At 31.2% G+C, this 27,729-nt stretch overlaps 3 protein-coding genes across 7 annotated transcripts; 1 reads left to right on the forward strand and 2 right to left on the reverse strand.

Moving 5' to 3' along the window:
- Positions 1-1,064: 1,064 nt before the first annotated feature.
- Positions 1,065-8,787, reverse strand: LOC130645676 (uncharacterized protein C6orf118-like). Of its 2 annotated transcripts, none has more exons than XM_057451737.1 (12): positions 8,306-8,787; positions 7,904-8,022; positions 7,686-7,817; positions 7,351-7,517; positions 5,416-5,538; positions 5,121-5,290; positions 4,968-5,026; positions 4,101-4,192; positions 3,912-4,019; positions 3,422-3,475; positions 3,272-3,333; positions 1,065-2,694 (listed from the first exon to the last, which is right to left on the reverse strand). In XM_057451737.1, exons 1-12 carry the CDS (start codon positions 8,479-8,481, stop codon positions 2,649-2,651), a joined length of 1,308 nt encoding a protein of 435 aa, XP_057307720.1. In that variant the 5' UTR covers positions 8,482-8,787; the 3' UTR covers positions 1,065-2,648. The 2 variants fall into 2 exon arrangements, with proteins under 2 accessions (XP_057307720.1, XP_057307719.1); XM_057451736.1 differs by having other exon boundaries at positions 7,351-7,526; positions 8,306-8,783.
- A 1,456-nt stretch (positions 8,788-10,243) lies between these two features.
- Positions 10,244-14,423, reverse strand: LOC130645675 (zinc finger protein 143-like). Of its 2 annotated transcripts, XM_057451735.1 has the most exons (4): positions 13,304-14,423; positions 12,681-12,899; positions 11,963-12,289; positions 10,244-11,869 (listed from the first exon to the last, which is right to left on the reverse strand). In XM_057451735.1, the coding sequence occupies exons 2-4, from the start codon at positions 12,892-12,894 to the stop codon at positions 10,659-10,661; spliced, it is 1,752 nt and encodes a 583-aa protein (XP_057307718.1). In that variant the 5' UTR covers positions 12,895-12,899; positions 13,304-14,423; the 3' UTR covers positions 10,244-10,658. The 2 variants fall into 2 exon arrangements, with proteins under 2 accessions (XP_057307718.1, XP_057307717.1); XM_057451734.1 differs by lacking the exon at positions 13,304-14,423 and having other exon boundaries at positions 12,681-13,210.
- Positions 14,424-18,677: 4,254 nt separating this feature from the next.
- Positions 18,678-26,579, forward strand: LOC130645677 (TNF receptor-associated factor 5-like). 3 transcript variants are annotated; one of them, XM_057451740.1, is made up of 4 exons: positions 18,678-18,762; positions 21,849-21,881; positions 24,310-24,378; positions 24,989-26,576. In XM_057451740.1, exons 3-4 carry the CDS (start codon positions 24,334-24,336, stop codon positions 25,967-25,969), a joined length of 1,026 nt encoding a protein of 341 aa, XP_057307723.1. In that variant the 5' UTR covers positions 18,678-18,762; positions 21,849-21,881; positions 24,310-24,333; the 3' UTR covers positions 25,970-26,576. The 3 variants fall into 3 exon arrangements, with proteins under 3 accessions (XP_057307723.1, XP_057307722.1, XP_057307721.1); XM_057451739.1 differs by lacking the exon at positions 21,849-21,881 and having other exon boundaries at positions 18,724-18,762; positions 24,989-26,579; XM_057451738.1 differs by lacking the exons at positions 18,678-18,762; positions 21,849-21,881 and adding an exon at positions 23,742-24,130 and having other exon boundaries at positions 24,989-26,579.
- The last annotated feature ends 1,150 nt before the right edge of the window (positions 26,580-27,729 follow it).

Consider the following 27,729-nt stretch of genomic DNA (forward strand, 5'->3'; position numbering starts at 1 on the left):
TCTTCAAGAAACACTGGTCTGTTTTTTAAACAAATATCACTCTGATCGACAGATACATCACAAGATAGTGTCAAAGAAAACAACTGAAAACAAGTTGAAACAAGTAACAACTCCTTGCATTTGTTTATAAATAATAGCGAACTTACTATGCCACGAAGGGCTGGATAAGCTGAGCGCAAATCAACAAATTTTTGTAAATTCATTTTTGGAGTTAATTCAAATATGTACAGTATTAACGGTTGTGGATGTCGGGAAAAATCCATCAAAACAAACGCCAACATATTATTCTCACATTGAATTGCAGTAAATACAGTGTTGGTCATTGTGAAATGATAACCAGGCAAAAATGATTGCTCCACGTACCTCACTGATACATCATTATCACCATGGTTAAAATGGTAATGCATCAAAGTCATCTTTTTATCTTTATAGCTCCCGCAAATTATTAAAGATCTGTTGTTATCAGCTAACATCACTTGTTTTATAACCATATTTAAATTTAAAGAAAATATAGTGTGAAAAGAAACATATGAGCTACGATCTAAACAATCTATTTTTTCTCTCAGATGTATCTCCGAACAAACTTGCAAGCGATACTCTGTCATATCATAATTTTCCACTATAAAAAGCAGGTACTTTCCATTAAATATCAGTGACGCAAACTTTATTTTCTCAGCTAAGTCAGATTTGAAAACATATGTAAGCAATGGAATTTCGTCAGAACTGCTTTCCATACCATTTCTTCCATTTAAATAAGTTCTTGGAAATAATTTTGGATAAGGAAAAGACTCTTCTTGCTTACAAATTTTTGGTTTGTTATTTTTTATTCTTGATTGTATCTTTTTCCAAATATTCATTTCAGGTTTTTCTAAAGTATAATTAAGAATATACAATTTAGCACACTATGAAGAATAACAGCAATAAAAAATATTATCCAAATGAAAACACTGAATTTTAATTCATTAGTATAAAAATGATCATTTATTGACTGTTACATTCCACGAAATACAAAAAATTCTAACAACCAAATATAGGGGTTGTAATGTGAAAAATATCAGCCAGAGTGATCTCTAAAAAACAATTTTCATAAATAATAAGCAGCTTGCAAAAAAAAAATCTGATACATGCATTAAATTTATATACTATATCATGGGTCATAAAACCCTAGAAGATAGAGGATAAACTTTTATAAATATACCCTTTATTAGCTTTTACTTTCTCATATTATTGGATGTGGCATATAAATGTTACTATTTCACCATTACGAAGCAATTAATACAACACATGTGCTTGCAAAAATGCTAGATAAGAGTAATACTTAATATAAAAGAATTATTTTAAAAAACATAATAAGACTGACGCTGCATAAACTTTAATTCTTTCATGAGTTGCTCCTAATTTGATTAGCTTTTTGTTGTTAATTATTTTATCTCACAAAGTAATGCATAGCTGTCATTAGTACAATGAAGTTGGATGATGCAACAAGTTATGTTTCAAAATTGAAAGGAAAACAAAAATTTTAAAAATACTTTTGTATATTAATTGTACATTATACATTGACCATTTAAAATAAATATATTGGTAGCTATAAATAATAACATCTTTATTTACATCTTAAAATAACGTAAATCTTAAAATTATTGTTTTACAGCTGTTGTGATGGTGAATTTCATCATTTCTTTGGATGTGGTATTCAAAAAATGATGAAATTCACCAGGTATATAGGCGTAAGAGAAGTGGTACTAAGGATCCGAGACACAGGTTAATATTTTTAATGAAAATATTACCAACACAAGAATAATTTCCACTAGAATAACTTATAGGTAAGGTGGCACTATTTTTTCCATTCCAAAAATGCATCTATAAATGTGCTTATACAGACTATCACTTTGTGTAAATGTCTACTTCATAAAAGCTCAAAAAATAAATAAAGTTTTACTAAATTTACTTCACCATTTCATGTGACAACTTTCATCCAAAACGAAATCATAAGGGCAGAGTTTTTCTTAGCTGGGAGACCCAGCGAGAGTTCTCTTAACATCAGAAAACTGATGGGATAAGATGCTAAACTCAATTTTAAAACCTGAGAGAAAGCTTAGTTAACTAGTTTCAAGAAAAAAAATTTTGCATTGAGAATGTTGTAAGATAAATATGACAGAGAGAAGTATATCAAAATAAATCTAAATTGACTGTTACATTTATACATGGAAAGCTAGCTACTGAAGCTACTGCCATCTAATATTTTTGTGCCTTACTATGGAATTTGGAAAAAATATTTTTACCTTTATGCAAACTTCCTGGAACTCTCGCATCTATAACTTTCTATTTTAGGAATAACCCAAACACTGCTCAAAAAATAATCATCAAAATTCCCTCACTTGACTTGTCTTTTGTTTACGTTTGCAATAATTATGGTTTTTCTAATATTTTAAATGAAAAGCTCTAGGCTCCCTTAATCCCAGCTCGCACTTTTCCTGCATGCAACATCAAAAATGGTTGCAATTAATTCACCAATAATTCAATGTCACGTAAAAACATAACACATATAAAACAACAATGCTGATTAGCCATAACTAAAACTTTTTGTCAATCTTATCACTGTTGTGAACAACATCATCTGCATCATCGTCTGCACACATCATTTGTTATTATGCATCCAATACGTGAGAAGCGCTCACTCTTCTCCACAGTAATCTAAAAACAACACCAATATATCAAATACAAGAAAATTATTTTTCATAAACATCAATCACCTCCTTTTGGAGCTACAGAAACAGTTATGTCGCTACTTCTGAGAAATCAAAAAAGTTCCCTGACTTGTATCCATGTAAATCTTGTATACTAGTAATACAGTACTAGAAAAAATTCAATAAAGACAGTCAGTTTCGAAGATCACAATAAATTTGGAACAACATTTTTATCCAAGTCATACACACTTTAAACTTTTGTTAAATAATATATTAAACGTTAAATTAAACGTTAAATTTCACTTGTGGACATCATCACAATGGACAGAGAATCTAATGTTATTTTATTAGATCTTACATTATTTTATTAGATTAGATTAGTTTTTTTTTTTAAATTTTTTGAGTTCTCCTTGTCGTATGAATCCAGCAATTCTGGAAAGGTGTATAACGCTACAGGTGTTTTGCATTAGCCAGGCGATATTGATGACAAATGGTCAAAAACCTCCCATTCTGCAAAATATTAGGCCTTTGAACAAAATGTAGCCTTAGAAAAGTTTTAAGGAAAAAAAGAAAAGAATCAAAACCTTGCATCTTTCTTCTTAACACCAGCTTTCACCAAGACATCTTCAAGTTCTTCCTCCAGCTCCTAAAAATCCATTTAAACAATTGCCATAGTGTGAGGCTACAAGGCCACAAGTATCTTAAAAAGAAACTTACAAAAACAAAAAACACACCTCTATATTCTCTTCTAAAAATTCGTTCTGTTTACTTAATTTTTGAATATCAACCTAGAAAATTAAAAACATTTTTTTGAAAATAGGTAACATTATAAACATGGTTTTCAAACAAAATTTAAAATTCACTTTCCAAAATGACTGTCACTGTTTTAACAGGCACTTGCTTTTCATAATCAAATCTTGGTACACTGGAAATTTCATACACAATTTTATATCTGATTATTTAATATTGTTTTTGAAGTATCAGTGCTTTTGAAGACAGTGTCTTCTTAAAAAAAGCACTAGAAAACTGTGCCAGCCCATTTTTATGTAAAAAACCTCTAGGGTTCTGCATACTGAACACTGAATCAGCGATATCAAATATATTTTTACTTTTTTTAAATTCATTGAATCAAAATTTATTTTCTTGTTGGGCTCTGTTATTAAAAGTGCTTTAATAATCGACAAAGAGCAAGCCTATTAATAACATTATAATTCACTAACTCACTTCTGTTTCTTTAATGCAATGTTCCAATCTTTCACACACTGCTAATGGAACATAGTTTTCTTTCCTTGTTTTTTTCATTTCTTCAAGTTCATTCAATTGAAGTTCAATCTACAAAGAAATATAACATAGCTTACATTCCTACCATAAAAACATTGACAAACGTTTTAAAATAGCGAAAAAAGCATTTACCAGTGCATGCAAATGTTCCACTTGTCTTTCAAGATCATTCTCCTTGGTATGAACATAGTAATCACTTTCTAAAGATGGACCACTGCAACCTTCTAAACAAAGCAACATATATGTTATGCAAAACAGAAATATAAAACAAAAAAAAAGAAATTTATAATATTATGTTCAGTTAAGACTGGCACAAATTCTGTTGTGAACTATTTTGTCACAACTATCTCACAGCAGGGCCAACTTTTGCAAAGATCATCATACACAACACAAAACATTTTCATTTATAGCACAGGAAAAGTGTGAGTCGAAGAAATTGAACATTTACTTAAAAAAAAGGTGTTATGTTCTGGAACACAACATTAACAAGATTCCTTGCAACGATTTCGTGTGGCACGGAATCTAGGCCAAAATCTTTCTGTGTTTAAGTTTTCATCACCAGTCATGCATTAAGTGCTTACACTTAGCCATTTTTAATCTCACTATGAGATTTGGCATAGCTACAATTCTGACATCCTGACACCCTTACAGCAATTCTATTTACAATCAAGTCCCATTATTTGATATGTTGCAAAGATTTTTTCTTGTGAATGACCTATTTTAAGTTGTTTTGCAAGGATTTATTTTCACATTTCTAGTAGTTTTTTTGCAAAGTTTAATTTTTGTTAGGCCTAATTGTTAAAATAAGGTAGCCTTTAATGCAAATTGCTCATATTACAGATTTATTTTCGTGAATTGACCTTTCCTAAAATTTTTGTGTAGACAAATTTTACGAATATGGATAAAATTTAAGAAATTCATGAAAATTAATGAACTTAAAGTATTTGGAATTGACATTAATTACACATACAAATTTTAAAGACTTAAATGCAGACATACCTGCCCTGTCAAGCTTATCAGTAAAATCCTCTTTTTTTTCTTTTACTTCCTGTCGTAGCCTGAAGTAAAGACATTTAATTAACACAAAGCTGTTAGAGTTAATGAATTACAGTATTTAAAAGGTAAAATAAATAATTCTTCAATGAAACAAACCGGTTATTTTCATGCAATTCATGCATCACTTGTGCTTCCAATTTCTTTATTTTTTCCCTGTCCTCTTTGTACAGTATTCGATCTTCCAAAATATTTAAATCATCCACTGGCGCAGAGTCACAGTTAATATATGCATCCATTAATTCATGTGCATATGTATCATAATCGTACTAAAACAGGTATGTATATATATATACTTTTGAGTCAAACCTCCACTGAAGTAGGCACGTTTTTACTGTTGAAAAATATTCTTCCTTGTCAGGATGTATAAAAGGGTCATAGTAAAAACACTAACTTTAATTGATTTTAACGTATCGCCATAGGTTTCTGATATGTTACAAATTTCATCCCATGCATCACTGTATATGTTCAACACATGAAAATTTGGATGGTCATGATTTTCTAGTGATTTTAATCTCTAAACAAAATAAAACTTAAATGTTATTTAAAAACCTAAAGTAACATATCTACGTAAGATTTATTTCCGTAAACAATATTTTAGTCAATGAATTTTTTATAAAACCGGTACCATGGGGATTTTTCGTGAAGATTAATTTTCTAGGAATTTGACAATAAAAAAAATGTTCAGGGTAATTGAAAGAAAAGAAATAATATATTTAAAAAAAGTGACAAGATATAATTTATGTTCAATTACTTCATATTTTACGAATTTCGCAAATACCAGAAGACCTATCTTGGGAAATATGGACTCCTATTAGTCTCAATTATGCAAAATTTAGACTTTTAAATAATTTATCTGGCTATGCATCAATGTGTTGCAAAAAAATTGAATACCGTATTTTCTCTATTATTGCCGCACGTCTGCTATTCCCACCTGTCTAATAAACTCATCTTTTTAGCAGAGGTTGAAAAAATAATCCCACCACCAATAATCTTGCAGAGTCTACTATGTTGTCCAATATTTCCAACACAGCATTGTATCTAACATTTTATAACAACTTTATGCATAAGTTATATTTCCAATAAGAAGTTGTAAAATTTGAGTTTTTCACTGCACAGAAGAGATTTTTTTTAAATTTATTTGTTTTCACAATTTTTGAAATCATACTTGTGATTGTTTTAAAAACTAGTCGATAAGGCCCGTGGAAAAATCCACTTGGGCAAAAAAACAATGGAAAAATAGGTTGTTTTATTCGTTGCCTGTAATAAGTAGATGTTGGAACGCTGGTAAAAATAATGTATAATGTGTGGTTTTGGCGAATGCTTAAGAAGATATAGGGGTTTAAAAATTTCGCTGACGTCATCAAAGTCCCGTCAAAACCCTCAATTTTTTTTTAAAATTTGTATGCCCGTTGCCTTTATCATATAGATCTTGGAACGCTGGTCAAGAAAATGTATAGGATCATGTACTTTTGACAAACAGTTACAGAGATATTAGGGTTTGAAGGTTTATTGATAACGTCATCAACACGTCCATTCCAAAACGGATCTGGGGACCCAGGTTTGGGAAACTTATCCCAATTGGTCCTAGTTGGTCCCTAGTTACCCACGCGGTGAAAAATCAGTGACGTCACCACCTCGATTCCAAGTTATTTGCTTGGCTTGGCTTCATTAGTTTATTATACTTTTCTTTGACGTTAGTATTAGTTTAACGTTAAAGTTTGGTAAATTACAGAACAATTTTAGAGGTGATGTTTTATAGACTTTATTAAAGAAAATTAAGAAAAATATAATCGACTTTACGATTTACGAAACAAATTTATAGGCGATACTATATAGACTTTATCTAAGAAATTTTATCCACTTTGCAAAAGTGACAGACACACGGAACAGGCATATTATTTAGATTCCCTGCATTTCTTTTGTTAAAAAAATATTAATCTGATTTCCATGCTTTAAAAAAAATAATCCTTCCTTTCTGATAATAACCCACCTTTGGGTTTACTTGGGAGGTTGAAAGGCTAACTTCAGAGAGGAAATAATAGAGTAAAATATGGTATATATCAATCTGATTTTAACACTGACTCAGGTAAGAGTAAATATATTCACATAATAAAAATATTAAGAAAATCATCATCACCAATACATGGCAAAGATACAGAAACAATAAAAAAAATAAATAAAAATATATTCAGAATATTGTTTTGACAAAATGAACAAAGATAGCAATTAATTTAAAAATTTTGACTATTTCAATTTTCACTATTTCAAGTCCTGCTATAGGCATTGCTATTTCTTGTTACCCTAAACTTGAAGCAGTTGCTTTTACCTGATATAGTTTTCGTTCAATACTTTGCAGAGATGGTTGACTGTTTCTTCCGAATGGTGCTTCTTTGCTGAACAATCCATTGTGAACATTCCTTATCTGCCTGTATTGTGAAGATTTGGTTGGTAAAATATGATGAGTTGGAATAAAAGTTTTCTCCAATGTACAATCTGTAAGAACTAAAAAAATTAAATATAGTAACTTGCTAAATTAAGCAAGAAAAACAAAAACAACATTGAGTTCAACGCGCTTCAGGTGTGAAGACTCAAAAAATAAAGGTCACTGCTTTTACGCCACATCCTACTTTAGATAATTATATTCCTTAAAACAAACCTAACCTTTCTGTTTATCAGCTCTAGGTAACATGACATCAGGCAACATGCTTTCATGATGATTTCTCTTATTTCTATTTTCATTTTTTAATGTCTCGATTCGTTCTTCTACATTATTAACCTTTGTCAAATGTGAATCTAAATCAATACATTTTAAATTGTACAATTAAACAGCAGTATAAAATAAGAAAACAACATCAAAAAGATTATCTTTGTAATGTTACCATATGTTCCACACGAAAACTCAACAAAAGCATCATTCATGTCACCAACATGTTTTTCAATAGGTGGCAGTCGATTTGGTGTCACTACTTGAGTATTTGAACTAACTTTGTTACGAAGTCTAAATTTAAAAAATTGTTTTTTTAGCTCAGTTATGTTCAAATATTTCATCTGCACTGTATTCACAGGATACTACACAATTCAAGCAACACAAGTTCTTTCCATGTATGAACGTTTCTCCCAACTTCTATTTTTAAGTCTGAATAAGTTTTAGATACTGCTAAACTAGACCTATTAAAACCTTAAAAATTTTAATTTATGTAGCAAAAATTATAATCGTAACTTGGCTTATTTTTTCTCCTTTGTTGGCACACACGTCTAACTCTTGTTGTAAAATATTATACCCCAGTGATGACTGATTTGCAGTATTCCATATCTTTTTTTTCTTCTTTTTCTCATGCCCTTTATCTTGTAGCAACTTATTTTCGTTCAAATGACCAACATTAATCTCCTTTATATCTTTTCTATGAACATCGTTCATGCGTTCTAACAAACTGTGCAGTGATTGCTTTCCACTCATCAAGTCACCATGGAAAAGTAAAAAAAAAGATTTTTTTTTTTTTAGTTTTTACATCTAAATTGAAAAGTAAATCAAAATATTAAAACTTTTATGATTTTACCTTCTAAATGAAGCTTAGGTACATTCAAAAAGTATGCTAACTAAAATATCAACAATTTTTGTCCTTTCCACTTCTTGCTCTTTGCTTAAGTCGTTTCCCATTCTGTTGGTCTACATTTGTACGAACCTGGGACATCCCTACTTTTCTCCATGCAGAAACAAAACATATTTCTACTGTAAGAGCCACTACTTGCTTAAATTAACTGCAATTATGTATTCATAAACAATAAATCAAAAAACATGTAAAGAAACATAGAAGAAGAACATTTTTATCCTCAACCGTATGCTAAACAAATATCTCCAACCCCTTCTTTCTTTCTAATCATTATTACACAGCATTTTTCTTCACATTCCGGAAAAACTTACTTTTTACGCCTGATGGAAACAATGGGTGAGTCATCAAACGGATATATATGAGATATATTGGTAAAATTACTCTGCACTTTATCTTCCGAAGTGTTGCAAAGATGATGGATCAAGTGTGTCTTGACCCTACTCTCCTTACTGTAAAAAAAAGTCTTTCTTAAAGTTGAAAAGAACAATCTATTGAATACTTATATTCAAGTAACAAGACAATGAGAAGAAATATAAGACACAATTAGTCTGATATAAATTTCTTTTTACATAAATGTATAACTAAATGACTTTTTAATAAATAATAATATGCCAAGCAATGCAATAGTATCTAAAATGTAATGCATACATGTCAGTTTACTTTAGAAAAAAGAAATATCCTAAAATATAAAAAAATTGAAATAAAATATCTTATAATAATATGATAATAAATTAAAGGGAATCTAAACAGAACAATAACAAGCTTTTTAGGGATCTTGATAGAGTCAAAAACAAGTTTCAAGGGTTTTATTTTTAGGACTAGATTGTGCAGTCACACAGTCTGTAGACAATGGTAACCAAAACACTTTCTTTTCGAAAAAAACAATTATTATACTATATAAAGCACAAAGATGTAGAATTCAGAAAAATATACATAAAAAAATACAAGGTATTCAAACTAAAGAAATATAGTTACCTAGTTACTTTTATCAGAAAACGTTTGCGAATTTAATTACTTTATAGTCACTTCCAAGAAACTTTGTCTTACAGAACTTTCCAGATGACCATTTGCAAAAGTTTATTTAGTACAAACTATACATATTGTCGATTCATGAAGCTTTAAACTTCAGAAATTTTCAAATGGCCGAATTTCTCTTAAAACTTGAAACTAGATATGCATGTGTCCTCAAGGAATCAAGCAAAAAACAAATTTCTGGGAATGATGTCACTTTTTTGTACTAATACTTTATTGGGTAAAAAAGGAAAAAATATCCATCCTCTATTAGACACTCATTTCAAATGCAAACCTTCTATTTGGTAAGAAACTTGAGAACTTATAAATCACATTATCATGAGATGATCTTGGGAAAACTTCCATTCATATACCGGAAAAGTTTTTCTTCTGAAAACTTTTCAATTTGAGAATCCCTAAAAGGTCATTCAAAAAAATTGGGGAACTTTAAAATTTCTCTCTCAAACTTTTTCTAATTAAGTAAATAAAAAAATTTGTTTTGAAAAATCTAGCAGTATTTCTTAGCCACAATGTTTTAAAGTGAAAAAATATCCTAAAATTGCTAAGGATGTTAACTTCAATTTCATATTGAGTATATGATAAGCATTCAATGCAAGTTTTTTTTACTTAAAATTACTGAAGCCAAAAGTTATTCTAAAAATATATGTTTATTTCCTCCTTAATATTTGTGTAACTGAAAGAGTGTTTATATTGGAAAGTGTTGAAAAATTAGGCAAAAAATACTGTTATTATATGCATAGTATATATGCATAAAAATTAAAAAAAACAAAAAGTTCAATGTTAGGCAAAAAGTAGCAGTTTGCACAATAATATTAAAACAGACACACAACACCACCACTACCAACAACATCAACACTTGGATTTAAAAAAACAATTGTTTCTGTCATAGAGATAATTTGTTAGGTTTTATAATAAAATTTTTAGGTATAATAAAACCTGTATATTAACAAAAAATATGATTGCAATAGAAACAGTCCATAAGGAGTCCACGCTAAAGTGGTGCATTCAAAACATTAGGTGTGATAATATTCACAACCATGGGACTCTCTGGTTTCGTTTTGCAGGTACAATTTTCACAGTTACAACAGTTACATGTAAAAACCTTCTGATGTTTGTCTTGCTTATCCAAGTTATAATGGCTACCTACAGTTGTTTCAACCATTGTTTCAGAAACAGGATTATCTGGTAATTCTGAAGCAAGAAATAAGCTTTTATGGTTTAGTATGGGTTTGTTGTTTTCAATCCATTTATCTGATGGCTTTTGACAACACTTTGTGCTACCATTTTGCACAGGAGGTTGATGTGAAGAGTGCTGAATGTTTTCTTGACTTGCACTGACTGATTTAGTTGTGCTTCCATGAATCAAATTACTAACTATATTCTTGGTTTGACAATTCGTTGGGCACTTTATAACAGAATCTAACCGCATGCTTGATTTGAAGTCATTTGTTGAATTTGCAACAATATTGCCAGTCTTATCTGTGTTTATTGCATTCAGTATACAGGATTCAACAAAGGTTGATGGATGAATATTTGCTTCTAAACGCTTTTCATCACTACCATTTTGTGTTTTTTCAATTTCCTTTGATGTTTCCAGGTCATTGTTAAAACTAGAATCACTGCCGTGTTCATTTAAAATATGCAAGTTTCCTCTTGTTGCTAAAAAAGACAGCAACTTTAAAGCAGCCTCACTGTCATCAATAGTGAAATAAGACTGATTGAGTAAGCTCACAATATCAGATGGGTTGGATGTTGAAACTGTTTCCGATACATTAGTTGAGTCTGTCGAAGACACATAATTAAATTGTGTCTGAGTAAATTTAGGTTGAAAATGTGTGTGGGTAGGAGAATATATTGAAGATCTTGAATCGCTATCATAATCCATATTGTCATCTTCATGTTCCAAAGCTTGGCTATTATTATTTTGGAAATTATCTGAATGACTGGACAGAGTGTTGTCTCCAGATTGTAAAATATTTAAATCCAATGTATTTGTATTTACGTTTTTTGATATGTGAATATTATCATATTGACTTGGAGATGTGTAAGAGCCATGTGATGTGAAAAGATTGCTTGTGCTGATTGAGTGCTTCTTTAAATGATCTGACAAACTTGATTTTGAAACAAAGGTTTTTGTACAGCCATATTCAGGACAACTGAGGTCCCCTGTACTTTTATGTCTTTTAATATGCACTTTCAAACCTAAAAAACAAAGCCCGATCAAAATTATTATTTGGTATGTCTTTAGTTAAGCACAATGTGTTTGGAAAACATAAATATTTAAATTTGCTATACCATATTTAGAAGAAAATGCTCTTTCACAACCAGATTCATTGCAGGCAAATGGTTTATCCCCAGAATGTCTCCTTAAATGAGCTTTTAAATGGTGAGAAGCAAGGAAGGTTTGCTTACAATCTCCTTCAGTGCATTGGAAAGGTCTCTCCTGCGTGTGAATGCGAATATGCTTTGTTAAATCACTCCGTGTTGTAAATCCTTTTTCACAGTTTTCAAAGTAGCAGTCAAACAAGTTTCCTTTATGTAGACGTTGATGAGCACGAAGCCGATATAATGTGTTGAAAGTTTTTTCGCAACCATCTGAGTCACAAGAATAAGGTCTTTCGCCTATATAACAAACAAGCAAATAATGCAACAAATGCATTCATTAATAAACATTAATTAGTTTGGAGTTAAATCTATTGGTAGAAATTAAGTCAATTGAAAATCAATTAAAAATGTATACCAATAAGTTTGGTATCAAAAAGTTTTTAAATTCATGGCAAATATAAGAACAGCAAAAAAACTGCTAAACTATTTGGTAATATTACACATCAGACTATGTGAATAAATGCAAGAAATATATACTTCAATTAATGAGCATATAAAATCAACATAGCTATAGTCTTAAAATAATCCCATCATAAATAAACCAATGTGAAACAAAACACCTTTAAAAAGTTATTGGAATAGTACAGCAAAATGAAGAGGAACAAGATACAATGTATTTTAAACCTACCTGTATGATGCCTGTAATGCACCTTGAAACTATAAGCTGAAACAAAACCTTTATCGCAGCCCTCATAATCACAATAAAAGCTAAATTGACCAGAATGGATTTTTTGATGTGTTTTTAAATTTCCTTTAGTCTTGTAAGCACGATTGCATCCATCAATATTACATGCAAAAGGCTTCTCGGAAGTTCCACTGGATGATGCCTCTGTAGTCTCCATTTATTCTAAACAAGTAAATAAAAAGGTTTCAAAGCTTAGACATGTCATAAACATTTTTTTAGAATGACAACACGTAACACATGTATATACAACTTTTATCAATATAATATGTTGTTCTATCTAAAACTATTAGCTTAACATATATATAAGCCAGCACAAACTCATTCCGTAACCACAAAAAAATGTCCTATTAAATTTTTTATTTCCACCTTTACATATAGAAATTCTGATCATGTAACCACAAACTGATTTTCCATTTAAATTAACAATAGACATGAATACAAAATTATAATAAACAAATAGATATACAATTCAAGGAAGTTTCAAATCATTTAAAACATTTTCTCAAAACTAACCACAATCATTAAAAACTATAACATGATAAGATAAAAATAAATCTATGTAAAACCTTCAACTCAAAACATAGACGGCCAAAGTGAACAATAGCAGCATTTGGTGTGTATTCATAATTTTCTTGTTGCCTAATAAAAATCAAATGCTATGATTGGACATGTGATCTCAAATAAGTTAGTGTTGATATTGCATTTGCCTTGTGCAGTTAGACAAGAGATATTATTTGCTGGTTTTATAAGGAAATAAGGTGATTATTATTTGTTTATTGCAAATAAATTGAATTACTGATTACTGCAAATAAATTAAAAAACAATTTTTTTGCTTTCTTTCCAATGACGTGTTTTTTACTTTGATTAAGTTTGGATTTAAATTCTCTAAATTACAATGATTTTTTTAGACATATGTATTTCTATATCTCTTGAATCTCCTAAAGGCTCTGGTGCCAGAAAAAACACCTTATACCTGTATTTTTGAGTGATCTTACAACAGAACTGACCCATTAAAATGTTGTTGGCATAGTTAATTGGAGTTTTGAAGGTGAAAAAATTGACCACCACTACCAATAATACCACAGAGATATGTAGCATGGCAGATTTGTTGTACAAAATCTTCCAATGTTTTTACCAGTTTTTTTGTATTATATATATTAATTTTCACATCATTGTCTTTGATACTGCATATATATCCTGGTCCTATAGAAGATTTATTGGTTAACACTTTATCCCAGTGTAAAAAGCTAAAAATGTATATTTTAGAATACCCAAGTATCTCCTGCTACTTCATCCTATATCTTAGATCTCTTTACTATAAAGAAAATGGATTTCTCATAGATTCTCCTTAAAAACTCCTTAAAAACAAGTACTCCTCTAAAACCTACAACACAAAGAAAACCCTGAGAACTTCAAAAATCCAAAAAAAAAACAAAATAAATGGTTGTTTAGGTATCCCAAGGGATCAGGTTTGACATTAAAATATCAAATTTGTCTGATTTTTCAATATATAATGCTTGAAAATTCCTAAATCAAAATCAAATTTTGTATATATAATTTGTGATTTTGAGACTGAAATTGCACATTCACTGTTTCTCACAGATCTGATTCTATTTATACACCAGGCTGATAAAATAGTTCCTCAGACATCAGTAGAGAAAATATTACCAGTTTCCATTACATATTAACAAGGTGCAGATACCTTCATAATGGTGACACACCCAATTTCGTTGTTTATTTACATTTGAAAAAACGAAAGTTTTTTCAAATGTAAATATGCTACTTGGCCTGTGACCATAAACCATGCTAGGTTTTAAAGCCTATTAAATGACTCTTTTTAGTTGCAAAAATAACTTTTAGGACACAATAAAAACTTAGAACATTAAAACAGATCTAGTCACTAAGTTTGCACAACATTAAAGCAGTTAAATGGAGGTAACCAACAACATTTTTTAAAATAAAATTTGTGACGAAACGATTTCAAAATATATAATAAATAAAGTAAAAATTCTAATTATCATTTTTATTTCTTTGATTTATCTCTATTTTTCTAAGCAATAGGTCATTTTCTTTACCATTTACTATTTCCTTTACCAGCAAACAAACAAAATTATTATAAAAAAGCATGACATATTATAACCAAAATAAATAAAGGAGCTACAGTGGTTGATAAAAAAAGAAAAACGAGGAGAACAGTACTATTCTATATACACCTGGGAGTTATTGTATGCAGATGATTTGGTTCTCATAGCAGAGTCGATGGAAGAATTAGTTGAAAAGTTTGAGAAGTGGAAGAAAGGACTAGAAGAGAAAGAGCTAAAGGTAAACACAGCAAAGTCATGATTAGTAGCATTGCAGCCAAGTGTGACCTTGTAGTTGGAAAGTGGCCTTGTGGAGTTTGCAGGAAAGGGGTTGGTAATAACTCAATTTTTTGTCAAACTTGCAAGCATTGGGTACATAAGAAGTGTAGTAGTATTAGTGGAAGATTAAGAGCTGACATTCAGTTTGTATGCAAGCGTTGCAAAGGTGAGATTATAGAGAATGAAGTATTTCCAGCTTTAATGATGTACAACAGTGGCTCGTTAGAGATAGTTGAGAACTTCTGTTACTTAGGTGATATGTTGGGCAGTGAAGGCAGTTGGAAGAAGTGTTACTTGCAGGATAGGTTCTGCTTGGAAAAAGTTCAGAGAGTTACTTCCTTTGTTGACTAGCAGAGTCCTGTCAATTGAGGTAAAAGGTAGGTTGTATGAGGCCTGTGTAAGAAGTGTTATGTTGTTCAGTAGTGAGACATGGGCAGTGAAGCATGAAGATCTTGATCGTTTAGAAAGGAATGATATGAGAATGGTTAGGTGGATGTGTAACGCCAGTCTGAGAGACAGAAAGAGTTCAGATGAGCTAAGAAGCAGGCTAAGTCTCTGTAGAATTAAAGATGTTATCCAGATAAGAAGATTGAATTGGCTGGGGCACTTGGAAAGAATGGAGGAGGATAATTGGGTAAGAAAGTGTAGAGACTTGATAGTTCCTGGGGCAAAACCCAGAGGCAGACCGAGAAAGACTTGGCAGGAGGTTATAAGGACAGACTTGACACAGAGGAAGTTGAGTTTAGATCTAACACAGTCTAAATCAGATTGGAAGATGGTCATTAATATACCCCGTCCAACCCAGCATGGAAAACGGACGTTAAGCCGAGAATGATGATGATGATGATGATGATGAAAAGAGATTGTAATATATTTTTAAATTAAATATATATGACAGGTTGATTTATTTCTTCTATACCTAATGCTGGCTAGCATAAAGGTGGGAAGCTGGGAAAGTTAAGACTATAACGTACTCAGTCAATGACCTGAACATTGTGTTCAGTATTTTAAAGAAAAAAAAATTTTCTGCACTCACAAAGAGTTAATTCACATGTGAAAGAATTGTCATCAACACGGCAACCATTAATCAATGCGAAAAAAAAAAAGCACAAACCAATTTCCTTGTGACGAATTCTCCAGTGGATAAGACAAACCAGGGACCACAATGGGTACCCCTGTACAAAAGATACTGGGAGAACGCTGCCACTAGGCACATGCTACTGCCAATTCGTCCAAAACGAATTTTAAATGTTTTCCGAAAGGGATCAGTCTTGGAGCTTTTAATTGTCATGGTAAGGGTACCATTACATGAAGAGAGGCAAAAATCAGATGGGGATAGGTGAATTTTTGAATCAAATGTTATTTTTGATGGGCAAACATACTCTGATACTCCTAAAAGGCCAAAATATGCAAACAAAACTAGGCATTTCAACATAGCTTTATCAGAAGGTGTAAATCTGGATTTATAAATAAATGTTAACATTTCCTGTAAGTGGGATGGTGTGATGGGTGTTCCAGCATGGCTAACCTAAAAGAGGTTCCAAAGTTGTGGGATATACCTTTTGTATAAAAATTATAACAAATAACATTGTGTAGTTGTGTTGCTCTTTATGCGTATATTGTTGTTGATTATACGGAAACATAGTATTTCTCACCAAGATACTTAGATTTTCCTGTGTTATGCCTGTGCCAATTTGGGGATGTCAGGCTTCCTAAGTCAGCCAAAAAAATGGACAGATACACGTGTGTGGCCTGTTGATTATATCATTACTAATTATTACTTGATGCTATTATTAATTTATAATATTATTATTATTATTTATATTGAAGAATAGAAGAGAATAATGAGATGTGAGGAAGTAATGCCGTGGGAGACATTCACAATTGCAGTGCGGCCAAGATGTACATGTCATTGTGAGTGTGTCATACCATTAAAGTGAATTATGATGAAGAGAATAATGAAATATGCCGTGGTAGAGATTCAAGCTTGTCGTACCATTGAAATGCATATGTAATGCCATGGGAGACATTCAAGCTTGTCGTTCCATTGAAGTGCATATGATGAAATTAATGCCGTGGGAAATATTCAAGCTTGTCTTACCATTGAAGTGCATTATGATGAAATGCCGTGGGAGAAACTAACAATGGAGTGTGGCCTAGATTACATGTCATTGTGAGTGGGTCATAACATTGAAGAGCACTATGATGAAGAGAAGAACGAGATATGTCATGGGAGACACTCACAATGGAGTGCAGCCAAGACGTGCATGTCATTGTGAGTATCTCATACCACTTAAGTGCATATGTCGGTGTTAGTACTGTTTTTCTATCTGCACATGTATCTGTCCTGCCTGCTATTGTTTAATCTTATTGCCTGGCATCCCAATCCATGCCCCGAATATACAATTGAGTTCCAATACGAAGGATGTTGTATAAATTTATTTCATAATACAATGTTCTCTACTATTATGTGTTTTTACTGAGGAACCCGGACAATGTTTTGCAATCCAGGGTTAGGGTTAGGTTATTTTTGTAGGAATTCCATTGTCCCAATATGAATAGAATGAGTTGGTCACATGTCGTGTAGGCTACTTTTGTAGGAAATCCATTGTCATAATACATAGCACGCGTTGGTCACGTAGATTACTTTCATAGGGTAGATTACAAGTAGATTACTTTCATAGGGATTCTCACATATTGCAGGGGGTATTCTAAAGTTGCTCCGTTTCATTGCTTCATGATGGCTGACAATGTAATGCCCTCTGGTAAGAACGAAACATGTGTAAATGGCGTCTTCGTATTGAGTCAGTAGTTTTCTTTCGAGAAAAGGCCAGTAAAGTAGTTTTTCTATAGTTTTGCAGCCATATAGCTCTTTTAACTTAGTGGGGTAGTAGTTGCAAAGGCCATTGATTTAAAACAGCCTGGCTTTATCAGAAAGATGTCTGGCATTCATTAGAGGTTCTATATTTTTTATGCTAGTACATATCATGCTTCAAGTTAAAACTTCATGGTCTCTGTAGCTATAGTAGGATATTTTCATCCACCAGGGATGGACTAAATAAAGTTTAGCTAGTATAGCTAGCTGGCTAGCTATAAATAGAATAAATAGTGTTATTGAAACGAAATGAAACTAAAATGATTTAATACTGAGTAAGATAAAGATTGAGTCACCTAAGTAAATAAGTTAGGCATACAAAACATACGAAAATGTCATGGTCTAAGAGAGCTATATGTACCACCACTGTAGCAACCACCACTGATCCACAAAAACTTATACTGCAGTGCGGACCAAATTTTGATCAGGCAAATTAACGAAAAAAAATTTCCGCAAGTTTGTCTGATCTCTTTCCCTAAACCCTAACATTTCTTATTACCTGAAAAGCTGTCAAGAGTAGGATAAACGCGGCATAAGACAGAAAAGAATACTAAAATATAATTAAAGGGATAATTAAAAAAATACCAGAAAAGAAAAGTCTCAAAGAGAAAATTAAGAAATAACAAAAACACCGTGGTGGAGCGTTTCCCGAAACGGCAAAGTTACCGTAAAGTTTGCAAAACCGACTCGACGTTTTCGTCATTAGCGGCAGGTTGTTTACAAGGTTAAAACTAATAAAAAATGTTAACCCGACTGTGTAAGAAAGATGGCGCATGATTTTGTTAGCCAGGTAAATTAGCTATATTATAAACTAAACACAGCTTGTTATTTGTGAAAATAGTATAAAAACCTAAGTTATAACCTGGTGATCCTGTGTTTTAGTTAATAACCTATCTATTGTACCTATCTGTTAATTTAGTCCCAGATAGATAGCTAGGATAGATGTACATATTTTACATTGATTGCTAGCCTACCAGAGTTTATGGTAACATCCACTTACCCATATTGAATCTTAGTCGGAGAATTAGATAGATATTTTATTTATCAATAGCAGTTATATGCAATCAAAATAAAAAAGAACGTAAATATAAAGAAAAAGAAAATTAATATAATAATTAGTCAGGGAAACAAAATTAAAATACATAATGCTATTGAAGGGAGACCATACCTAATAGCATAAAGCTAAGACAAAGGGTATGGCCACCCTTGGACAATTACAGTAAACGGTATTGAACCTTCTTGATCTTATGCACAATGTGTGAGTTATAACTATTAGTAAGAGTTTATGACCATTCTACGTTCTCGGCACATAAATATTTCAATATATACGAAACCAATATATATACAGAAGAATTAAATGTGATGCTTCCTTTAAGTTTATCTAAAAACGAGAAAGAACGTCCAATCCCAAACAGTACATCCAATTAAGCAAACTTATCCAAAAGCATCTAAACCACCTAAATCATGGAAACACATTTAACTTGTCCTAAACAGCAAAATCTTCCATTTAAGGAAATTTATCGAAAAGCATTCAAACCACCTGTTCCACATACAGATGAAATTGTTAAATGAATTTAGGATTTAGATGATTTTAGAAAAATCTTCATGTTTGGACAAAATTACTATGGACACAACCTGTTTCCCTGTGAATCAAAAGTACTGAAAGTCAGCACAATAGTGCCAATGTTCGACGGCTAAAGGCCAGCAAAATTCTGTAGACTCATAATGAAAATGAGGTTGACAAAACCTTAGAGATTTAAAGGCACTGCACAGGTCGGCACACTAAAATCTTCTTCACTCTGGACATTTAAAATACAAAATTTACCTCAACTAATATCTTTTGCAGATATGTTATTGTTCTTCCTATTTATTAACAACTTTGACTTGGTTTCCCATAGAAGAAAAGGTTGATTTTTCAAGGCCTGAAATAACTTAAAATGCGGATTTTGCGTAAAATCAAAACAGACAAAAGTGGTGTTTCTTTTTTCTACAATAAACGATGTAATAAAAACTTAATTTTTTGTTCTCCTTTTTTATCCTATACATCTGTTAAAACAAGGCTAGTTCTGCCAACATTATAAAAAAGACATGCCAACCTTGGCACACATATAGGGCATAAAAAAAGCTGTCATAATGTATCACAGCTTTCAGGTAGGCAAGGTGAATTCACGGGTCTGCATTATACAGCTTTTATTTTCAGGGGGAAATCCTACAAATAATAAATATTTTCATAAATAGAACAAAAACAAATGTTATGTTAAATGATAATGAATAGGAAGAACTTTTATCATTTATATCCTTGTTGATTTTTCTTGTTTATTTACTCCTTAAGGTTACTATAAAGGAAAAAACTCACTTGATGAGTAGTCTCAGAAAAACCCTTATAATTTATCAATACTTTTATTTATTTTATTTTTTTTCTGAATGTTTGATGAAAGACTTTTTTGATGGTGTTATTTTCGTAAGATGTTAATTTTCCAAAATGAAAATATAATGAATTAAACACACACCATTTTTTTTTCACTGTACGTTTTAAAATGGCTTCTTTTTCCGAACACGTGGTCGCAGACTTCTCGTTTTTGCACTATTACATTCAGCATAAATTAAATTCAAAAAGGTTCCCGGTTTTTTTTTGGTAACAACGTTGTTATGAAATTATTTGTAATTATATATAATCATTCAAAAAATTGCATATTATTTTTTTTCTATCGTCATAATTCGCTAATCAGTAATTTATACAAAAAAATCCGGGAACCTTTTGTGCATAATTTATTCAGCTTTCCATTAACGAAAATTTCAATGAGCCAATAGGAAGCTTTCGGAAAAAGAGACCACAAACATAAAGGGATGTTCCAAATATTTTTATGGAATATAAAATATGTCATTCGAAAGAGAATTTTTTTTTCTATATGTCATGAATTTTTTGCAAAAAACCTAAAAAAAAAAATTGTTTCCTTTACAGTAACCTTAAAACACGGACAATATAGACCTGAAATAAATTTACCCTTATTTCAGCATTTGAATTAACAAATTGCGATTCGCAATCCATTTTGTTTTTGCATATCAAATTTACCTACTAAACATAAATTTCCCAGATCAAAGGTAATATCTTAAAAATTTCTTACATCACACATCTTCATTAAAAAATGATAGAAACAAAGTTTGTTTCTCTACACAATCATGTATATAACTTAAACAACATCAAATTGTACGAAACTAACAATGCCAAATTTTCTAAAATTGTCAAAACTCGAGTAAATCCATTGGCAGGAAAGTTTTTGCAGATTAGTGCAATTGTTTAATTCAAACCCTAAAATTTACTGATGATTAAAAAGATCAAGCATCCAGAAATAAATACTGATCAGTTGGTAGATAGGAACTTTTCTTTTTGTTATTCCTTTGACTTGATTTACCAGTAAACCAAATTATAATGAATGCACATTTTAAAATTAAATATGGTAAGAATTAGTAGAATGATAAAATATTTTGAACTTTTGGTAAATGTAAACTGGGCCACAACGTTTAAAACTTCAGGTTCTGTGAAATAACATCATTTAACAGTTCTGACTTAAATACATCTTTTTTGTTATTGCAATGCTCTTATTTGAGAATTGCAGAAAGGAATGTCTCTGATCAAGAGGCAAGTGAGATTTTTTTTGTTATAAATTTTAGAAAAGAATTTTTTTGATATTTCCTTCACATGTGTTTTAAGTTGGGTTACTGCCATTAACATACTAAATTTTCATGCCATGAGATTGAATATTTTTTTTGGAAAAAAAAGATTTTTGCTGATAGTAAGAGCCTGATCAGAAAGTGAAGTAAAACGCAAAGACATTGATGTTTCTCAATGATTTGTGATATTTGCTTGGTTTTTAGTGATCTTGATGACATCTTCAACAACAAGACAAGGTTAGTCTCACACTTTCTTTGCTTGGAATGTTTTATGTTTTCTTGGTGTTGGGTTTTCTCATCTTTTTGATAATTCTTATTTGTGTCTATTCTTTTATTAAGACAATGATAAAGTTTAACTAAATGTATGTGGGATTCATTAAACTGCATACCTATTAACTAGACTATCCAGGGTTGCCACGAGCCTGCAAACCTAAGAAACCTTGAAGAGCCTTGAATTTAAAAAGTGTGCCTGAAAAAGCTGGAAAAAACTTAAATTTTTGACAAGCTTTTAAGATAACCTAGAAAACTAAATTGTGACAAGCCATATTTTTTGAGTATTGTATTGATTACAACGAAAACTTTTATTATATGTCCTTGAATAGCTAGAGTGTACATTGCTCACTTTAGCTGGATGGTTATCCGATGAAAAATCAGCTACTTTATTCAGGAAAACTTTCACAAGTTCAAAAAAAACTTTCCAAAATCCTCAAGTTGAAATATTCACAGTATCTAAAATTTGAAATTATTTGCAAGATAAACTCTTGCAATTTAGGATTTCGAATTGTTTTCTGAGAAAAAATTTAAAAGGAGTTTCACTTTGGTTTTTATATGAAAGTTTTATTTAGTTTTTATATTTCTGGGAAGATAAAATTTAAATCATGTTAAAGTTATAAAACATTATCTTCTTAGCGCGAGTCAAATTGACTAAAAAAAGGTTTTTCCTAAATTTTATCAGGATACTCAAATACCATAAAATCGCCAAAAATTGTTGAATGGCAACTCATTATTGGATTGAAGGTTTTATCTGTTTAATTGTTTGCTTCCCACTAGTGCACTACCACTTGCAAGATATTGATAGAAATGTTCTAAGAAAAAAGGGGAAGGGATGTCACTCCTTGTGCTGTAAATTTTTATAATAGATAGACAAACTGTTTTTTAGTATAACTAGATAGTTTAATCAGGATGTGGGGTCGGTAATCTTGTTTATACAACACGATAAAACTTTAAAACAACTTTTTATATTTTTATTGTGATAAAAATACATTTTTTGTCTAAAGGTGGAATAGATAAACCTGAGATGAATCAAAGAAAATGTCTCGTGAAATATTTAGTTCATAGAATTCTTTACAATAAGCATCGTCCAAATTTTTATGAGAAACGTGAATTTAAGTAACAAAAGGCTGAAATTATATTGTTTCAACTGCAACTTTCGAGATATTTTAACAAATTAAAAGAATTTTGCATGAAAACCATTTAAGGAGGCATTTGTAACATTGATGTGCTGTAGTCTTAATTGTACATTACTTTTGTTTTTAATTTGTTCAATAATCTTTCATTTCTTACTTCATGGAAGTAAGCAAATAAAATTCTGAAAAACAAACATCTATCCTTTTAAAATACTATTCATAAAATCAAATTCAAGATTTAAGTAGCAGACCATACAACCCCCTTGCAACTGTAGCTATGAATACAAAAATGTAAAAAAAATTAGGCATTTCCAGGGGGTTGCTTAAGTGATCATAGGATTTTTTAAATTATTCATGCAGAATAGGATATAACAAGACAGGTGATTTTGGAAGTTGAAATAACTCTTTGTAAATGTTTTCATAATCTTTTTTGATGTTTAAGTAAAAGAGAGAACAAGAGATGAGTTTAAAAAATAAGTTGTTGGAACCATGTTGTAAAAAACTGTGTAGTGCCCCCCATGTGTGGCTGTAATGTTTTATAAGAACAGTACAAGTCATACAGTATAGACCTGTGGATAATTAAAATAGTTAGAATGATAGAAAGGACAAATTACAACGAGATATATAGCCTGCTGACTAAAAAAGCTTTCTTTTGTATACATTGAAAATATTAGTTTTGTTTTCTGAGTATATAGCTTATAATGAAAGTATTAATCTGCTTTATAAATAAGTTATGTCGCACATACAACAAGACAGATTGTTCCATAGAGATGTTTGTCCACTTAGATAGGAAATACTTGTCAAAGAATGTGTACTTTTTGTGGTGGTTGTTTGTAATTATTCAAATTAAAGTTTTTTCGAGTCATTCCAACTTATTGGGAATATTTTTATTTTGATCTGTTTGTGTAGTAAGACTTTCATTGGCCTTAAAGTTCAAGTGTTGATATAATGTGTGTGGATTATTAGTTTCACAACAACAAACGTATTCTTCAGTTAGTTTATCTAATAAAATAAAATAAAAATTAGCAACGATTAAAAATGTTTGCTGTTAAAAACAACTACATCGTCCTATGCAATGAGGTAATATTGATTTGTAAGCCCCTCATTAAGATTCATATCAAATTTCTGTTTAATTTTTAAGTTGTAGATTTGTGAATAACAGTACCGTGTGCAGATAATTTTTTATTTTGTTATTACTGTGTATGTTACGTACACATATTTCTAGCTTATATGCAATGGAAATACTGTTTTTGTTTTAGAACGATCAAGTGCTTATATCGAAGATGAGTGACGAAAAAGAACGGCTGCTAGACACCGACGGAGATATTGTAAGGCTGGTTTTGACTTATTTTTCTGTACATATTCATGACTTGAATTTCGTTTTAATTTAATTGCGCTTTCTGTCGCCTATTTTCACTTTGAGTTCTTATATAAAAAACACGATTTTAGGTACAGAAAAAAATTATGAATTATCTAAATTGATAAATTAAAAGGGCTCCTGCTGAAATCATTATTAAGGCATAAAAAGCAAGGCTGTAAATTTTTAAAAGATCCTTTAAAGTTAGGAAGCATCCAGCCAGAACCCAAGAAGTATGTTTGTTATAAAAAAACATGTAGCCTCATTATACCCATACACGAAATAAGTCACGTTAAAATATTACCACTAACGTCTTTGAGAGAAGCCTTACAACGTTTCATGACTCTCACAGCATTTGATGACTCTCATAGCGTTTGATGACCCTCATAGCGTTTGATGACCCTCATAGCGTTTGATGACTCTCATAGCTTTTGATGACTCACAAAAGAAAACGATCTACTTAAAGAATTACATAAACGTGTTTTTCAGTCTACCCAAACGAATAAATTAATTTTCTTGCAGTAATAATTTGTGTTTTGATATGTCTGAATTCCACTAGTATTTTTAATTTTTTTTGGCAGGGATACAAAAATAAAGGTTCAACTAATGATAATGAACAAGATTTATCGTCTGCCGTAAAATTAATCAAAGAACAATCAGAGGTACTGCAGCAACTACGAAGTAAACTAAAAGAGGAGCAGCAGAAAAACAAAGCTTTCGAAAGTAAACTTCAAAAATTACAAAACGACTTTGAAAAATTAAACTTCCTTTATACGGGGCTTGCAGACGCGAAAAATGAAGAATTGGAAAAATTACAAAATACATTTGAGGTACAAAAAGAACTTCAAGCATCCGTTGTGGATGAGCTGCGTTTTCAAATGCAAAGCATTCGTAATAAATTCGACACTAGCCGAAATCACTTAGTTGAGAATGGTGCGACATCTCCGTCTAAACTACCTCCATCCAATCCGAAGTTGGTGGCTTTAAGCGAAGACTCGCCTAAAAGAGTACTTCGTAAAAATTCCGATGATAGCACTGGTACGACTGGCTCTAGTCCGTGTTTATTATCGCGACTAAATACGATTCATCGAGGAGAGATCGTGTGGAGAATCAATGGATTCACTAAAAAGCTAAAAAAAATTCAGTCCGGTAGTTACGATGACCCGAGCCGATCTGAACCATTCACAACCGGTCCTTTCGGTTACCGGCTTTCTCTTTGGGCTTACTTGAACGGACGAGGAAAGGGCGATAAGAAATGTTTATCACTTTATGTTCGAGTTATGGCGGGCGAATTCGATCCTGTTCTTAATTGGCCGATCAAACCGTGTTATACATTTTACTTAATTAGTCAAGATAGTGATAGTAACAAACGATTAGACTTGGTGCGAGTGCGTGATCTATCGATAAAACATAACGGTATATCGCGTCCACATAAAGATGACAAATCGATTATAGTAGGTTTTGATGATTTTATCGTGCACGAGGATATCGAGAAAAAGAACTTTTTGCTTGATGATTCGTTATTTATCAAATGTGTGGTAGAAGTACCACAGTCGTTTTAACACGAACATTTTTTCATACGTGGTTGTGTGGAATTAAAACCAAACGAACGCTAGTCGTTTGACTCGTACAAAACTTTGTCGTCTTCTTGAATTAACCTCCGAAATTTTACTTAAACATTTAAGGTCTTTCTGCATACGATTTCTCGCTTTTTTGCCTTTCAATCCTCGCAAATACTTTTTTGATCAGCCAATCCAACTTTGGTTGGGTGTTAGCTAGAAATATCAGGATTGTGTGACGTTTATTGTACAATGACAAAAGAATTAAACTAAAAGAATAACTTTAGGGGTGTTTTTGATTGTTTTTATAATTGTGGAATTATACAACTTTAAATGCAGACTCCTTTTTAATTCAAATTTTTCAAATTTATTATTTTAGAGGTCTGCGACTGAAGTTGTATATTGGCGTATTTAATTTATTTATTGCACTAATTGATAGTGCTCTTTTTACGATAATAATTTTTTAACCTTTTTCTTGTAATTTTTGTAATATATTCAGTCGATATTTCTTTTCATGATTCATTTATCAATGAAGACTGTAATGAACAAAATCAGAAAATCATAAAAAGTCTTATTCCCCTTTAAAAGTAGCATTATTTCAAGTTGCCACATCTTAAATCTCCTAAAAAACCTAAAATTTAAACTAAAGGTATTGATTCCTAAAACCTCCTAACCTAGCTTTTTATTTCGTAAAAAGTTAAAGTTGTGGACTCCTTAGTATTCGGAACTTTTTCCTTAAATTTCCTTTAACGTGACTTTGTACAAATGTATGCCATTTTAAAGTTTGTAGTCTCGAGTGACCCTCAAAAGTGTGCATTTGCCAGAATTTTGTTACATCCTCCAATCTTCTCTTTCTTTTTAGAAAAATCTCAAATGTCTTCCAATCAATATAAAAAAATTGTGAAGTCCTTATAGTCTTGATAAACGTTAACGTTAATCGAATAATGGCAGAAAAAAAATGTCAAAAGTAGTAGGTGGTGGAAAAAACCTTTAAATGAGTTACTTTTTAATAATTGACAATCTGAAAAATCTGCTTTGATTAATTTTAGAGAAGAAGCCAATTTCGCATTTATTTTACCGTTTCAAAAGTATCTGCAACTATGCAACATAATCCAAAATATTGACATGGTGTCGAATCTTAATATTATCAATGTGCTATTGTCATGCCATCGGGATTATCGCTTTTTCAATGCTTTTTGTCTTTTATCACTTCGTCGATATAAAGAAACGGCAATCCAAAATGCTTATAATTTTGATGGGGTTGTAAATCCTGGAAGTTTGTTAGCTCTAAAGAAACACTAACTTCTGTGGTAGAGCGTCACGTCAAAAATAATCCGCCGGCGTCACAAAAATAAATCTTGCCTGGTTTTTCTTTCATATTAATTTATTTACCAGTGACTTTCTTTTCTTGACACACAAAAAACAACTACTTTTTTGGTACACATTGGTATTTAGCGCTGGTTAAAACGAAAAAAGAACAGTATTGAGCTATCGAATTTTTATTAGATGCGCTACTAAAAGCGTATGCGCTTAATTTTCGCGCTTGCTTGCAGGGCAGAATCCGAAAAGAAAATTTCTTTCCCGAAATCTTTAAAATCGGAAAACATGTCGGTAAAAATTACATCTCGCGAGTATTGATTTTGGTGGATGATTCTTTGTAAATAGTTTTGCGAGTATTGATTTTTACGAAATAATGTAGCTATATAAAATGTTTTTTTCAATAAAACATTCACAAATACATGCGACTCTGTGAAGCTAACGAA

This window comes from Hydractinia symbiolongicarpus, chromosome 5 (genome assembly GCF_029227915.1).
Source record: "Hydractinia symbiolongicarpus strain clone_291-10 chromosome 5, HSymV2.1, whole genome shotgun sequence".
NCBI classification, from domain to species: Eukaryota; Metazoa; Cnidaria; class Hydrozoa; order Anthoathecata; family Hydractiniidae; genus Hydractinia; species Hydractinia symbiolongicarpus.